The 17,606-nt window shown below is 43.7% G+C and overlaps 1 protein-coding gene across 1 annotated transcript; it reads left to right on the top strand.

Annotated features, from left to right (window-relative positions):
- Positions 1-346: 346 nt before the first annotated feature.
- Positions 347-15,719, top strand: SLC5A12 (solute carrier family 5 member 12; the record flags this gene model as incomplete). The annotated part of the gene is made up of 15 exons (XM_082485961.1): positions 347-703; positions 3,091-3,156; positions 4,151-4,202; positions 5,493-5,560; positions 6,635-6,789; positions 7,725-7,865; positions 9,296-9,425; positions 9,768-9,856; positions 10,767-10,879; positions 12,061-12,128; positions 12,485-12,571; positions 13,236-13,414; positions 13,597-13,700; positions 13,950-14,071; positions 15,561-15,719. 15 exons carry the CDS (start codon positions 347-349, stop codon positions 15,717-15,719), a joined length of 1,890 nt encoding a protein of 629 aa, XP_082342087.1.
- Positions 15,720-17,606: the final 1,887 nt, after the last annotated feature.

Genomic DNA, 17,606 nt, shown 5'->3' with positions numbered 1-17,606 from the left:
ACGTGCCAGGCTAATGTTTAACCTTAAATTAAAACCGCACAAACAAAAAGGGGTTGTACTACAGATTTCACAGCTAAGTCCCCCGCTCCAGCCTGCCTGAAGCATCAGCAGCACCAGGGTCTAAGTGCACTCAGCACCTTCCTAACTCATCCTTCCCTATTTTTTTTTTTTTCCTCCTTAGAGGTGAACTGGATAAAAAAAAAAGCGTCCAAGCTGAATAGCCTTTCTGTTTATTATTTGTCATTGATGAGCTGCAGATAAGCTTCAACTTTGCTGTCAACTGAACTAATCTGTTCAGAGCAACAGCTATAGACAACCAGAACCAGAGACTTGTCCAGCCGGTGCTATGTCAAACTTTGTAGCTCCAGAAGTCAAAAAATTTGTGGCTTGGGACTACCTTGTTTTTGCAGCACTGTTTTTAGTCTGTGCTAGCATCGGAGTCTTTTTTGCAGTTAAAGAGAGGAAAAAGAAAACTTCGAAGGAATTTTTGGTGGGTGGTAAGCAGATGACATGTGGACCAATCGCTTTCTCTCTCACTTCAAGTTTCATGTCAGCAGTCACCGTTCTGGGGACACCCTCCGAAGTTTATCGCTATGGGGCATCCTTTGTGCTTTTCTTTCTTTCATATGCTCTTGTCATCATTTTTACCGCCGAACTATTTCTACCTGTATTTTACAGATCTGGCATTACAAGCACTTATGAGGTAAGTAAAAATAATCAAAAAGGACACTATTTTAACATAAAAGTCAGTATCATGTATATAGATATTCCTAGAGAAAAAATCTGGCAGAAGATTTTCTGCAGTGTTCTACAGAAGTGTATTGATACATTAATTATTTTTAGTAGCTGGTTGCATTAATTCAAACTAGTTATATATATTGCGCAAGTTAAAAGCACAAATTAAGGTTCAGAGGTCCCATTGTGTATATATAGCAAAGACAGGATAAGGGTTTACACATCAGCACCAAATTAAGTTACAGCTGGAAAATATTTTAAGTGTATCCAAATGCTTTTGATCTTATAAGTAACTATTCCGTTCTGGTTTAGAGAGCGGGTATTAAAGACAGACTTTCAGAACAAAATTCAATAGTGTCCAATTCAAACTTGGTCTAGATGTGGCAATTTGGTCCAATTTACTATAAATGCGGACTATTTGACATCTAAAAAGGTGAGGGGGGAGTAGAAAGAATAGAGAGGAAGAAGATGGCAGGTCTCTTTCAAAAAAACTAAAAAAAGTCAGGGCCAGAGAATGAATTCAGGGATTCTCTAGGAACTGACCTGAAAGACCTCTGAATTTTTAGAGTTTTTGCCTGGCATTCCTCCTGGAACACATTGTTTTCTTCATATGACAGTTCAGCAGTAAAAAAAAATTAAAATAAATCAGTAGTCTTTGTGATGCTATTGCTAGGAGCACAGCATGCAGCCCTCATCATCCGCGCACCCATAGGACAGCTTTTGAGCATTTGGGAACAGCCTTTTTGTCACTTTAATCAACCGCCGCAAATTTGGCTGCTCCCGTTTGTGGGCAGTTTCAACTATGCAAGACTTGGATGAAGAAAGCCGGGATTAGTTGACGAGGAGCTTCCTGGTAACAGGAAGGCTGCCCGTGTTCTCTAAGCCCAATCCCAAGGAGGGTCTCCGGTCCAACAGCTCTGCCTGGGTATTTGGAAATATTTCAGTTACAGGTTGGAAAAAAGTAAAATTTACCACCTATTCCCATTGCCACAAGTAACTGCCTTTTCTAGCTGGTTTTGATGCAAGATCAGAGAATAAATTACTTCTCTCATCTGAACCACCAAAGGTGTCACTGTAGTCAGAGAAGTCCTTCAAACATGCTGGAAAGATGACTCTGCTGGCTTCATTAATTATTTTCAGCCACAAGTCAAGTTACACAAATTTGCTATTTATTTGTACAGAAGATTGCGGGGTTTATTACGCAAGAGACACAAGAAAGATGAACATGAACAAAACTAATAAGAATCATAGAATCAGTTAGGTTGGAAAAGACCTTAAAGATCATAGAGTCCAACCATTAACCTAAAGCTGACGAGTCCACCACTAAACCACGTCCCCAAGAGCCACATCTACCTGTCTTTCAAATACCTCCATGGATGGCGACTCAACCACTTCCCCCGGCAGCCTGTTCCAATGCTTGACAGCCCTTTTGGTGAAGAAATCTTTCCTAATATCCAATCTAAACCTCCCCTGGTGCAACTTGAGGGTCTTTCCTCTGGTCCTAATGCCAGTTACCTGGGAGAAGGGACCAACATCCCCTGCTTTGGAAGTACTACCCCTAGAGACTTGTACAGCCTGTGCCTGGTGTCTGCTGGGGAATCGCATGGGACTATGGCCCAAGGAGAGACCCAACCCACCCAAGGCTGTGTGGGAGGCTGATGCAGGGTTAGCAACACAGATTTAATTTTTTTTGGTCAACCCTATAGAGAGATGCCAGGTAGTGACTGAAGTGTAAACTCCGGGCTCTTGAGGCTAGAGATGTATTCACCTCTGCAGTTATGTGGTAATTAGGAATGACCCTCTACATCCACCTGGAAGTCCATAAGAACACCAATTGTCTCTCCCTGTTGAGGATGTGCAGGTTCGGCTTTAGACGGAGACAGAGCACGTGAGGACGCCAGCTTAGCTCAAGCACTGTGAAAGCCTCTATGTTGCTGCTTCTCCACCTGCTCCACCACTGCTTTTGTCCCTACAGGAGTCAATCTATGCTAGTTCTCCTAGAGATGACCTCAAGTTTCCTCTTGATGTAGTTGGAATATACTTCCATTTAAAGTTGAAGTTTCTTTTCCTTGTAGCCCCTGGGCTTTTCCACTTATTCCTGATACAAAGCAGATATTGAATACCGTGACCCAACATACAACCTCTAGTACATTCTACTGATGAGAAAGTTTCTTAAAACGTAATTATAGCTATGTGTAAGGACAATGGTGCTCTCCTGTTCATTACTCATAGCAGTAGTGCCAGTTGCCAGTAATTCCACTTGCTTAGCAAGCTGTTACACAGGGGGAACAGAAGGTTAATAGCTGTGTCACAGATGCTACACATGCAATTTACTGAGATTCCTCTTTTTCCTAGTATTTGGAGTTAAGATTTAACAAGGTTGTCCGTCTTGCTGCAACATTGATCTACATCCTGCAGACGGTAAGAGGACATTGACTCTTTGATTATGCTAGTTTCCTTCAACATTTATTTTGACGGACTCATCTCAGACTGCACATTTTGTACAATGAGATGTTTTAATGTTTCTTAATTTTTTTTTCCACTTGGAGTGTGAATGTTAAAAAGAAACAATAGTTGCTTTCCTATTAAAATTACCTAAAACTTCATATTAAAATGGATTAAAAACGCCACTTTTGTTGTCTTTGACACTTGGATGTTGCGCTGAAGTCTCACAGCTTCTCAAATTCTTGGTCTCGCTATATTCTCTTGAAGCCTTTCTCTTTCTAAATGAGTGGATTCTGTCATTCTCACAAAGCTAGACGAGCTTTACTGGGTACGCTTAGTCTACCAGTTACCCATTTGTGACATGGAGGTGAGGAAAGCTGTTGCATGTGGCATTCTCCTGGGGGATGCCCAGGTGACTCCAGCCTCGTGATGGTCCCGGCAGGGCCCATCTCAAAAGATTATATTAGTTACATATTTGATGGAAAGATGGGATATTGGAAGACATGACTTTCTACATTAATGCCATTTTATTAACTCCAAAACCTTTAGCAATGGATTTGAATGCTCATTGACTTTCAGACTTTGTTTCTCCCTCAGTTCTGTCAGAACATATGTGTGAAGAGCACCGAGTCAGCTACTTTTAAAGGGATTGAAAGGAACAAGGGAAGTTTAATTTGCAAGATCAATCCAAGTTCTCTCTGCATCAATGTTTGTGTTTTCCTGAAAGCCCCTCTTTCCATTTGACTAGGATGTTTTTGTCAACTAGTCATCTTAGCAATAGGCGAAATGCCAAGACAGATAATGGTCCTTCCATCAGAAAGGAATTAAATCAAAGATTTTTATTTTGTAAAGGCTGAAACGGAAAGCCGTATGCAATACAAGCTGATCTAAATGAATCTCTAGATCTGGTACTTTGCTCTGAGCATTCACGTACACGTAGTCTTTTTATCATTAACTTTTTCTCCTTCAGATCCTTTACACAGGAATAGTGGTTTATGCTCCATCACTGGCACTCAACCAAGGTGAGTTCCCACGCTGAGCTACATGGCTACCCCAAATACCCACGGCGTGAGACAACCAGAATAAATTGAACTGAGGAAAACAGATAAAGTTAAGGCCAAGAAAAAATTCCTCAAGAGCTCTGTAAGAAGGTTTTTGCCTCCACCTCGTAGCTCTGCGTTTCTGACTGCCCAGACCTCTCCCGCACATTAGCAGGAGCCCCACGTTTGCTCTCCTGCTCTCCTTTGCACTCAGTAACCACCCGAAGAGGTTAGCGATGAACAATTTCTCAACACCCTGACAAAGTTCACAGTACAAGCTGACGATCCAAGACCGTATTCTGTACTTTGATTCCCCCCTTCCCGTCTCCCGTGTTCAGGTTCCCATGAGCATAACTCCATTCCATGTTGCTGGAGCTGAATGCTGTGCTGTGCTCCACACACTACTTTAATTTAAATTAAAATACAGCATCCATCATGACAGATGGGATTAGCAATTTTACTGCCATAGAGCATAAGGAATCACCACGGTCCAACTCCCAATTCCACCAAAATTGACCAGGAAGGGTTTGGGAGGCTCTTATTGTTCATCATTGGAGTCGCATCCGGTTTGTCCAATCCCACCTCCTACACAGCGCTGAGCTTCCTTCCTCTGGAGCTCAACTGAATTTTATGCAACAGTTCACGTTCATTATTAGGCCATAGGAAGTTTGCTAATAAGAGAGCCTTTACAAATAGATTTGCCCTCACAAACTATGCCCAGTGGGAGAGACTTCAATATAAGCCAAACCAAAATTTGTACCTCTTGTATAAAGTAACTTCATGGCGTCAAATGAACATGCCAAATTATTTTAATGCAGCACATTTTAGCATTAAACTGTTCCTAGTTGCAGGGAATTGAATTTAGTTTGGAGCTGGTTTTTTTTTTTTTTTTTTTTTTTTCCCCCCTTAGGATTCTTCAGAAATCTCTGAAGAACTTGATTTCTCAAGAGAAAATTCTGGACTAAGAACAGAAAGAAAGCATTGCTTATAAAGCTGTGTCCCATAGGAATGATGTTTTTCTTTGTGCAATTATTCTCCTTACACATTACTTTTGCACGCTTGAAAGTTAGTGAAATCCAGTTCGCAAGAAAACAACAATGCAAAACAGTATCCAGTAGCATTAAGAATCCGGAAAAACTCCTAATAGACGCAGAATATTAAAATTCATAATTACTCCCATCCTTCTAAGGCTAAAGGATTATAACTTTTCTGTTGGCACCCTGATGAATTAACCCCATTTCGCTAACCATTTGGTTTTCTTTGGTTTCACAGTGACTGGATTTGATCTCTGGGGCTCCGTGGTTGCAACAGGAATGGTCTGCACTTTCTATTGCACTCTGGTACGTAACAGGCATAGCCGAACAGCTGGAACACAGACTGGTAATTCCACCATCCTCTATACACGCCAGGCTATCGCAGGCGGACGGCCCCTAAATACAGTCCGAGTGACTGAAGTTTAAAGTAGTAGAATAGAGAGATAAATGTATTTTATACTCTGTGGTACAATTCTATTCAGAGAAAAAAAAATAAATTTCCTCTCAAATCCTCTGCTTTACATCTCAAGGTTTAAACCAGAAAGCTCGAGGCAGAGTCCAGATAAGGAGGCGATAACCTGCCCCTGCCATACTCAATCTTTTGAGAAGATAATTCTTCTTATCTTTTACGAGTTATAGACTGAAAAGCCACTGCAATGAAAAGAAGTACCTCCCAGATCAAGAACGGAGCGATAAAGTCTAGAAAGGATGATCAACAGGTCATCAGAGCTTTGCTTCCGAGTGGAAGCAACAGGAGACTCCGCATTACAGGAGAGATACACGTTGCAGCGGAAGCGGCACAGAGCACTGGGGCTCAGGACACAGCCTCATCTCGGTTCTCATGACCGCTGCTGATTTTTGTCGGTGTTTCAGTCCATCCTTGTTAGAAACACTTATTACGTTGCTCTAGCACAGATTTGATCGCATACGAAAGTAGCAATGGAAGAACGCCGAAGTGCAGAGTTTCTAGAGTTATTTTTCTGTGTTAGGCTAGTTGTGGAGCGCTGGGCTCCCAGTAGTGTACAGCGCGATATGGGAACTACAAACACGGGCCAGCTGGTGTTCCCTCAGCTTCTGTTCCACACCATGATATGTTCTTCAAATACATACAAAGGAGACAGGAAAAGAAAAAAAAAAAAAAAAAGTATTTAACTGGAGGTCAAATATTCTCATACGGCTGTAGACATCAATTTAGGTTTTGTGTCATTTTCTGATGTGTAAAAACAAAATCTTCATGGAAGAATATAAAGTTTAAGAAAAGGCCTGATCTGCTGCTGTACGTGCAGCTCATGAGTGCCTGAAATATGGGGTCTTTCTACCTTTCGGTGCACTTCTGCGAGGGGAAAGAAGATGAGAGCATACCGTTTCTGTCTTTTTTAGGGAGGACTAAAAGCTGTTGTCTGGACAGATGCATTTCAAATGATTGTCATGGTGGTTGGCTTCGTGACAGTTTTGGTTCGGGGAACTACTCTGAACGGTGGACCAACCAAGGTCTGGGAAGATGCCTATGAAGGATCACGACTAAACATATTTGAGTAAGAAACAAATGGTGCAAACCTTTTCTTTTTGTATATTTCATGTTTAGTCTTTTCATGTATTGACTTCTTTTTGAAGAAATCAAAGCCCTGCTGAACTTAAAAGGAATTTTGCCATTTTCCTTTGTGCAGCTACAAACACAGCCCAATTATTCCTTCCAATTGCACATATCTTTCATTTCCTATTCATAAAACTGAAACTTCACTTTCAGTACACTCCCCGCAGCAGCTAGCAATGGTGCACCAGGAGAGCAAAGTGACCTTCCTTTGGCTGCTTGTGGCCTTGACTTAAACGTTCATTGGTCAAGGCAAGTCAGTGACAGAATCTAGAAGCGAGGTCAAATGTTATCTGCTATACAGATCAAGAGTAGCCAAATAGCAGATGCAAGACAGAAAGACGTACTTGTACTGGTTAAAATTACTGAGTAATGAAATTTTGTTGTTAAAAAAAAAAAAAAAACAACACAAAACTAACACTGGAGCTGAAGCGATATCTTGTAAAGGAAATAACACAGCACAACGATGTAACTGAGAGTTTGGAGAATTTTGAGAGTGTAGTAAGTGGCTTTGTTCCTTGCAGAGGACGGGGTCCCGGGCAGGACGGTTTGCGGGTCTGCTGCTGCAACATGACACAGATCTGAAACCTGAGCATAAAAAGCCTTATAAAAGTGATTTATCTCCATTAATTGGTCCTTTGACTGAGCCTGCGTGATATATGTTTACCCTGACTTGACAGTAATGTGTTCCATAAAAGTAAAAAAACCTTCCAAATCTAAATACATTAGACGTTGTTTCGCCTGGAAAACAGCATTACCAATGCAGCGCTTCTTCAGAGGGTGGGATGTACCAGACGTTTCTGAAAAATCGCCCACCTCTTGCTTAATAAATGTGTGTTTAAATAAGTGAACTGAATTGCTTCTCCTTCTCTTTTCTAGCTTTGATGTTGATCCTTTGAGACGACATACCTTTTGGACAATTGTTATTGGGGGAACATTTACATGGTTAGGGATCTATGGAGTCAATCAGTCCACAATACAGAGATGCATTTCTTGCAAGTCGGAAAAGCACGCTAAACTGTAAGTTACCTGTCATTAACCTATTCTAGCAACCAAACATACTGGCGTGGAGTTAAACTAACAGTTTGTCAGTTATATTAAATAAATATCGGTATCCCATTGGCAGTAGTAAGCTAATTTTGCCCTGACGGTCTTACTTCCTCTGGCCCTAAATGACATAAATAAACACAGAAATAAAACCAGGTAGTTATCTACCTCTTGTGGTTTATTAATTTGGGGTGAGGCTGCTGAATTTATCCTGGGAAGCAGAATATGGAAAAGACGCCCAAACAGAAGCTGGCCCATCTATGGCTTTATTGGAAAAGTGTATTTGTTGGAATTGCATTTACATTTATTTTATTAAAAGTGGTTATTGATTTAATAGGGTGCTATAGTACAGGTCATGATCTAAATAAAACAAAATCAATGTGTTGTTAAAATTCTAAACTAGAAGAATAGTAATTACGATCAATGGCAACGAACCATGGGAAACTTCACAATACAGACCCAAAGATCTCCAGCCTGCCACCTTCCTTAAATTCAGCATTAGCACACGCATGGTTAGACACAGGTTTTGCTAACCCAGCAGATTTCTTCATGTGCCTAGTGCTAATTGCTTGCCCGCTCGGCTAAAGCATAAAGGTGGTATTTTTTTTTTTTTTTTTACTTCTTCAAACAGTTATTTTTTTTGCTAGCTGCAGTCATGCTGATTTTTCTTAAAGCCATGACAGACTATATGAATTTATCCTGTTGAAATCCAGCCCCTGAAAAATGTTTGGAAGTCACAACAGTGAGAACGGCGGTAGTAACAAGTCCTGGAAGACCTGTGGGTCCCAGTAGCACAGCTCTGAACTGGCCCGAGTGTGAAACCTCACGTGGGGCGATACCCAAACATGATGCAGGCTCTACAAAGTCCGGCAGCTCTCGGGAACCGCAGCCACACAACCTGCCCGGCGGATACCCTCACCCACATCCGCCTCGCGCACTAGTCAAAAAACCCAACCCAAGGCGCTACTTGGCAACGGCGGCACTGCAGCCACGACAGCATCTGTGCAAACCGCTGCTCTGCCCGGCTGAAAGGGAGACCAGCAACAACACCTCCCAACAGACAAAAATCTGCTCTTACAGGGGACAGGAGGGACAGACCCAGCACCCGGTGCAGCCCATTCTGCCTACGAGTTACTGGTCTCTTCCAGCTGCAGGGGGTTACCCAGAACCTTTATCCTTGCATAAAGAGGCTGTATTTCTCCATTTTTTTTTTTTGTTGTTGTTAAACAGTATTATGTACAATTTCTCACCCTGACAATGCCTTTAAGAAATGATATATCTAGCTGCGAATTGCATAGCTAGCTTTGATTAAGGCGTCTCCCTAAAAAGTTAGAAATAACTTAATTGTAACAGCTTTTCTATCTTTGTCTTCTATTAAACAGAGTTTCTTTCCTTTGTTCTAGTGCTCTTTACCTGAATTTATTGGGACTTTGGACAGTCCTGGTGTGTGCAGTGTTTTGTGGTTTGGTGATGTACTCTCATTACAAGAGCTGTGACCCTTGGACCGCCGATTTCATTTCGGCACCTGATCAGGTAAAGATACCCACATTGATAATTAGGAGCTGTTTCGGGCCCACGCATAGAGGCAGTTTAAGTTTGGTGGGATACTTTACGTCCTTTTATCACTTGGGCACCGAGGTGGTTACCAAGTCAGGACTAGAATATACCTATTCTGGCACTCCTGCAGTACTAACCTGATTGACCGCTTCTACCAAACATCCCTTTAGCTCAAAATCTGAAACCCCTTTTTAGTTGGAAGGAAAAAAAAAAAAATATGTAATTTAGCAACATGCTCAGAAGCAGCTACTTCTCTTCCATTACCCAGGAAAATCTTAACTAATTGCCTGTGTTGCTCGTGTGCTCCTTCTACCCCAGCTCATGCCGTATTTTGTCATGGACATATTTTCCTCGATGCCAGGAGTCCCGGGACTGTTTGTCGCCTGCGCATTCAGTGGAACGCTGAGGTCTGTGAGTCTGAAATGACATTTTAACTGCACACGATTGATTTCTTGAGGCCCTGGAAGGAGGTCAAAACCTGAGCAGCAGTTGTGCTTTGCTGAATTACATTATAGTTATGCCAAAGCCTAGCTCCACTGCTCCAGTATCTTTTTTTTTTATCCCAAGACGTTGGAATAACATTATCAACATAGGCAAAAGAGTAGAAAAACTGAGCTCAGCTTCCTGAAATATCTTTGGAGCTACTTGTTTTCTGTAGGAAAAGCAAGAGAGGGCTATCAAAACTGGTAAAAAAACCCCAAAAAACTAAACCAAAAACGAAAAAAAACCCCAGCCCTACACAAAAGAAGAGCCCTGTATAAAAGGCACTGGCTGCTCCTGGTAGGACACTAAGAGAACAGAGTTAGGGGCACCGAGTATCAAATACGGTGCTGGAGGTATTGCCGCTGCCATATTGTCAGAAAAAACTCACAAAGGTAGCATTCTCCAAACACCTCGCTAGAAGTCCAAGTATTCCTATTCCATATTTTTCAGTTAGGAGAGAAAATAGAACAGACGTTTTGTGGAAGAACAGGGTGTCACTGGTGGTCACCGCACATCCTTCGACTTAGAAGGGAGCAGTACCTTTCTTCTGGAACATGTCCATATTTTGACAGTCTTTGGAGCTTGGTAGAGTGAAGGGTCAGTCAAGAGGAGTTTCCCCCCCTTGCTCTGTGCCAGCATGAAGCAGGGCCCCGACCAATCGCGGAAGGGACAGACACCTCACCAGCATCCACATTATACGTGAAAAATACTCCTCAAGAACTGTACATTTTATAGCATTGATGCTGAACGAGAGGCGGCATTACTCTATAAATACAATTTTATTTGAGACTTCATCGCTTCCTGTTTCCTTCACATTCTTCTCCCTTTCTACAGCACGGTAGCTGCCAGCATCAACGCTTTAGCAACTGTTACCTTTGAAGACTTGGTCAGGAAAGGTTTCCCAAACCTCTCCGAGAAGATGAGCACGTGGATCAGCAAAGGCTTATGTAGGTACCCCTGATGGGAACCATTTTTTTAACAGCAAAGGTGTCCACCCCCCCAGTTTCTGTCACGACAGGAGAAAATTGGGCTGCATTTCATATACTCGGAGCCTTGAGAGTCTCGGACTCTCAGTTGGCTCTGAGAGCAGTTCTTTGAGCAGCGAAGAGCGCTGTCTACTGACACTACTTCAGAAACACACTTGTGCTTTGGAAACCACAGGAGCACAAACTTTATAAACTCTCAGGATGAACATTAGCGTGCTGCTTCATTAAAATTAAGCCCGTGTACTACTCAAAACCCTTTGAAAAGTTTTGTCTACTGGAAATACTGGGGAACACTCTGGGATCTTCTTTACAATAGAGCAAGAATATCAATGTAGTTATTACCATATTACTCCATAACAGTATTACTAAATACTATTATTTTCTGTATTACAATGACTTTTCTATTCACAGAGTATCACACGAGCAGATTGTTCAGTTTTTAAGAGAAAAAGAAAAAAGTAGAAAAAAAAAAATCAGCCCATAAAAATAAAGCATCTGAAGTGCTTTGAATCTGTACTAGTATTGCAGTAATATCACAAACCTTTTATAAGTATTGTAATAACATCATAACCCTTTACTTGTCGTTGTAAAGATTGCAGAAGAGCCAAACCAGTGCTTTCTCTGTCTCTCCAACTGCCTCCGAGCTCCTCTGTTCCCGCTTTTCTACTTACTACTGCGTATTTGCACTCAGGCCCTGGAAATGCAATTTTTACCTGCAATACCAAGGTGTGCCAGCACAGAAGATGAGTTTTGGTTGGCTTTCCTCAAGACTGCTACCTACGGAGTTTTGTCTACCACAAAGTTAAAACTGGTGTCAAAGGGAGAAAGCCATGTTGTTTCTCATTGCTCAATTCATTCATTAAGATTATTTCAAAAGCGTTACTTAAAGGCAACGGAAACGTTTCTAGATGAGGCATTACCTACAAATTAATTTCATCGCTAAGTTCTGTTTCATAAGAAAAACCAACCAACCAAAAACCCAACAAGACCTCACGCAAGACGCTGCTGGGTGCTTAATGGTCCGCTTTAAACCTCAAAGCCCAAAGTGCAAATTCCTCCACGCTGCCTGGTCACTTCGGACACCGGGCAGATGAGAAATGGTCCACACTATTAACCAACACTGACAACCTCATCTTTTCCAGGTATACTCTACGGCGTCCTGTGCACTTCAATGGCTGCAGCGGCGTCGCTGCTGGGAGGAGTTGTGCAGGTATCTCGTGCTTCAGAAATGCAGTGAATGGAACGCGAATGAACAGAAATGCAATGAACTGAATAACGCCGACATCCCTGGGGACTGCCAGATTACCTGAACAATTTCTGTGGACACTGCGGAGAGGAATAACTAGCCAAAAAAAAAAAAAAAAAAGTCATAAATCCCTCCACTCCTTCACTATTTACTCACTGCTGGGAAACAATACTGAGAGTTATTGTTTTATTGCGGACCGAAATCACTGTTGGTCCCTTCTCCCCCACCATTTCCCTCTGAAAATTACAGATCGAAACGAGACCCGCGCGCGCTCCCTCCAGCTGCTGCACTGAGCTCCTGTCTCTTCTCTGCACCCACAGGCTTCCCTCTCCATCCACGGGATGTGCGGGGGGCCCATGCTGGGATTATTTACCCTGGGAATTGTGTTCCCTTGTGCTAACTGGAAGGTAAGGGGGGGGAAGAGTAACCCTTATCTAAAAGAAAATCTCTTGGTGTTGTTTGGTTAAGAGTCCACCTTGAAAATTGTTTGGTTTTTTTTTTAGATTTAGTTTCTGTGTTGCTTTTCAGATTTAGAGCCTGAGGAATCCAAGATCTGTTTAGAGGTCCTTTTCCACTTTCTGAATTTATCCTATTTAAATTTAACTCTACTCAGCTGTGGAATAATCTGTGGTTAGATCCACATGAGGAGTTTTGATTTTTTTTTTTTTAATATTTTATTTCTGAGTTTCTTCTCTTTCATTAAAAAGAAAAATAAATATTCAATACTTGCCCCAGCCTACATTCACCTTGGGACGCACAGAATGATTTCAACAGCTCTGCCTTCATTAGCTCAGGCAAACCATGACATGAGCTCATTTCATATTGCCCCATGAGCAGTTCCACCACATTCACCCAGAAGTAAAACACAACTCTGTGTGGCAATTTTGCCTCAACTCTTATCAGCAGCAGGCAATAAAATCACCACATTTGACACCTTGGTTGAGAGAGAACAGAACTGATTTACGCTGGTGGAGACTGTAAGCAGTCATCACCTATTCCTTCCTAATTCACGTTCGCGGAGAAGCGCTTCCCACACATCGCCTCTAACGTTATCTTTCTCTACCTGCCCAGGGTGCTACCGGAGGCCTCTTCGCTGGGATCACCTTAGCTTTTTGGGCCGGTACGGGCTCTTTCATTTACCCCGCACCACCCACAAAGTCCATTCCTCTGCCACTGTCGACCCTCAACTGCACGCTGGCCAACGGCACCGAGGCGCTGACGACGGCGGCTCCCACGGCCGCCCCAGACAGGTATTTTCCCCTATCGTTACCGTGTCGGGCCGCGTTTCGGCGCGGCGTGCGTCAGGGGGATGGCCGGTAACGGCTGAGTGGGCCGCGAGCACTGCGTTTTTGCCGGGGCGGTCAAGAGACAACGTGAACATACCCATTGGTCATCTCTAGCTGCTTCTTTCCCCTTTGTCCCCTCTCCCCAGGCCTTTGCTGGCAGACACCTGGTACTCCCTCTCCTACCTCTACTTCAGCGCCATCGGCTGCCTCGGCTGTGCCCTCACAGGGCTGTTGATAAGCTTTATGACAGGTTGGTGGTCAATACGTCCATAAACGCTTTTGCGCAATAATCAGACTCAGCTGTTGAAAGACCTTTAAAAAGAGCTTTTAAAAGAGCTTTTTTTTTTTTTTTTTTTAAAAGAGCTTTTTTGCAAGCGGCTCGCGAGGCACAGGCTCAGGAGAGGGCAGGCTGGCTCCGATGCCGCTCCCCCCCACCGCACGCTCCGAGGCTCCCACTGAGCTTTCCGTAGACTGAGGTGTTGTTATTTTCTCCTTTCAGGACCAAGTAAAGGAAAAGACATCCCACCCGTGTTAATTAAGCCGGTCTGCAACCTGTTTTGCTTCTGGTCCGAAAGACTCCGAGCCTGCCTCTGGTGCGGCGTGCGGCACGACAGCCCAGAGGTGAGTCCCTGTGCCCGCGGGCTCAGCGCCGCCGGGGCCCGGGAACCACGGCCGTATGCGCTCGTACCCACCTGAGGGCAGGTGCCCCCTGCAGGGAGCAGACCAGCTTTCCACCATGGCTTTTTAAAGTTAGGCAAGGGATGCTGCATAGGCACCGTGGGCTGGGAATGAGCTCAGCCCAACCCTCCTACTCAGCCTTACTAATAAGTTACCGATTTCCCCTGTTTACGCGGCACGCGGGGACTCGGCGTCTGCGGAGGCAAGCAGCCCTCAGGATGGCCAGCAGCCCGTGAAACGGGGACTGACCCCCCTCTCCCGGCTCCGCCAGCCCAAGCAGGGACAAAACTGCACTTGACACCCCAGAGAGGAACTCACAGAGCTACTGCCTCCTCCCACCCGGCACAGAGAGAAAAGCTTTAGCACTCACCTGTCCACGAAGCTCTCCTGCTGCTGCCGTCCCCACCTCCAGACCCAGCAGGGCTTCTCTCCTCCAGGGCTTCTCCAGCTCACCAAGCAGAGCTGCTCCTGCATAGCACCTCCTCTTCCTCCTCCTCCTCCACAGAAATAGGACCAGCCCTTCCCCAGGTGTCTCAGGTCTTCGTAGCTCGTTAACAAGCCACGAAGAACGAGCACCTCGTTTTCTTGCACTGTTGCAACCGTTTGCAGAGAAACAGCGTTGCTCCGTCTTAGCAGAATCTGTCAGGTTTGGAAAAGGGGCGCAAAGCAATACGTATGTTTTCATCTCCTTTAGAGTGCTCTACAGGTACCTTTAAATCTTGAAATCAATCTGTCAACCGTAAGGCTCACGGGAGGTGGCCACAAGGTAGAAGCTGTGCCTCCACCCGGCTTGCACTAACTTTGACATTCAAGCCAATGGTTTAATTAGGAGAGCAGCTGTGGCTCTAGATTTGCTTCAGCTGTTCCACTTGGCTTTTAGGTGCTCGACACAGACTTCATCTAGAACTTTCCTGGAGAAAAAACAGCATCTCAATAAAAGCAGTTAAAAAAAAAAAATCATATATGCATTTATCCCCCATATTTGCTTAAAATGTAGAAAAACAAGATTAATCAGGTAGTTGCAAGGTGGAACCACTGAGGCAACCACAGGCCAGACAAAAAACCAATCCACCAACATGTAGATAAATAGTCAAATGAAAAACTAAATTTAAGTGATTGGGAGTGCGCTGAGGGCACGTTCCAAGACTTTTACATGAGCAGAGGAGTTGAGAGAAGTGTTTTTTGTTGCTTTTGCCAACGACTTTCTGGGGGGAAAATGAGAAAATCAGTGGTTTTATATGGAGGGGCCACACACTAAAAAGTGCCTGTTTGTGGGCCTGAGGGTCATTTCACGTAGTGAAGTAACTCCTCAGGTTTATAAGAAAGGGTGTCAAAATCTCAAAATGCAACAAGGTGCCCTTTAAGCATAAGAAAAAAGCCATGAATACAGGTTTCAAACTATTAGGGCATTTTCTTCCTTTTTTTTTTTCAGGTGGACTTTGAAAAAAATCTGCCTAAAGTTATTGCAAATAGAAGTGGAACAGATGACACCTTCAAGAACAGTATCAACAGAGAAAACAAACGCCAGTTCCCTGGTTACAATCCTGAGGAAAAATCCTATACTAACCTGAGCAGAGAATCTCGCCTCTAGAAGCTGAGGGACAAGGGACCTTTAATCAAACTTTATTTCTCCAGCTTCAGAAATGAAGAGCTCTTTTTATCGCGTTTACCAGCTTGTAGATGACCAAGAGGGAACAATTGCTCTCTATAGCAATAAAGGCCAGATTTTTATTTATGAATTTTGTGACAGAACCGGGAAATCGTCGGACAAAGGGGGTTTGGAAGCACCGCTCTTTCAGAAGAAACGTTTCATAAATCCTGTCGTGGAATCTCCCGCTTGGAAGTAGCCGCGACACGTCTCTCTCATGTGCTCTGTTCAGTAACTGCTCATTGAAGGGAAACGTGCAAAGGTGAACTTGAGATAGAGGGAGACTTGGGAGAAGTTCCTGAGGTCTCTCACTAAGGTGAGACTGCGAAGGGCCCTCTGATGGAGGGGAGAGGCGGGAGGTCAGGCTGAGCCCGTTCCTGCGTTTCGCAAAAAGCCTCCTCACAGCAATGTTGCATAGACCAGACCGGTCTTTTAGTGGCTGAGTTAATTGTGTCTGCTTCCTCTGGGGAACGAAGATTTCTTTACAATGTCTTATTGTAAAACCTATAGGAGAGAGGAACAAATTTTACGTTGAATTCAGGAGTGTTCTTTATCCGTGTTAATCTTGGAAAGACTTCCTCTCAGCTCGAAAAGATCCACCTACCGCCTTTATGCAATAGAGAAAATAAAATGACATTTGATGATGATGCCTCCTAATTAATAATCCATGATGAATTTTGAAAAAAGACACATAATTAGGCAAAATAATCCCTCTGTCAAAATGTCTTGGAAGAAGGTACCTAGTCCACCAAGTGCCCTGTTTCAGGGAAACACATTTCCTCTAAAACTTGCCTCTTGTATATCAAACTCAGCCGACCACCCCTCACCCGGATAAACTTCTGGGTGTAGTCTTTTGGATGAGTGCATCTGTTTTTAAACAAAACTCACAATTGAATGAAACAGATTGAATGAAAATGTCAAAGGCCACTCAGTTATAGACCCAGCTGACGCTTAGCTGATACTGCTTTGAAGAGCCCAGCTATTGCTTTTGCTTTGTCAGCAACCATCCTTACGATGTAGACCTGGGTCAGCCTGGTCCTTGACGTTACGTCCCCTTTCTGTGTTCATGCCCTACCCCTGTGAAGGGTCACAGAATCATAGAATGGTTTAGGTTGGAAGGGACCTTCAAGATCATCTAGTTCCAACCCCCCTGCCACGGGCAGGGACACCTCCCACTAGACCGGGTTGCCCAAAGCGCTGTTCAACCTGGCCTTGACCACCTCCAGGGATGGGGCATCCACAGCTTCTCTGGGCACCCTGTGCCAGTGCCTCACCACCTTCACAGTGAAGAATTTCTTCCTAATATCTAATCTAAATCTCCCCTCTGTCAGTTTAAAACCATTCCCCCTCGTCCTATCACTACACGCCCTTGTAAAAAGTCCCTCTCCAGCTTTCCTGTAGGTGCCCTTCAAATGCTGGAAAGTTGCTATAAGGTCTCCTGGGACATTCAATCAGAGAACAGAAACAGCAGGCTGTAAAGGACACTGTCTCGCTTGGGCTGGACAGTTTGTCAACAAACGGAGAGCTGAGTCAATATTTGTGTTAATCCCTTTTACACCACTTTTATAATCTCATCAAAGCTTAGAGCTGAGTCGGGCTGGCAGCCGGTTGTCTCACATGGAACGCTTTCTGGTCCTGCTTCCACCCTTGATGTGGATATCAAGGCAGAGATGGAAACTCGGTATATAATACTATTGTACCATTGATGTCTCACGGCCACACGCATTATCACTTAGGTTATATTAAGAGGGCTTAACTATGACGCTTAAGGACGTAAAATAAGTCTGGAGTGAAAGTGGTTCAAAACACCAACGTGAAGCTACCTATTAG

This window comes from Vanellus vanellus (assembly GCF_965231255.1).
Source record: "Vanellus vanellus genome assembly, chromosome: 6".
NCBI classification, from domain to species: Eukaryota; Metazoa; Chordata; class Aves; order Charadriiformes; family Charadriidae; genus Vanellus; species Vanellus vanellus.
The sequence above is the reverse complement of the archived record's forward strand: the minus strand, read 5'-3'. Positions and strand labels throughout refer to the sequence as shown.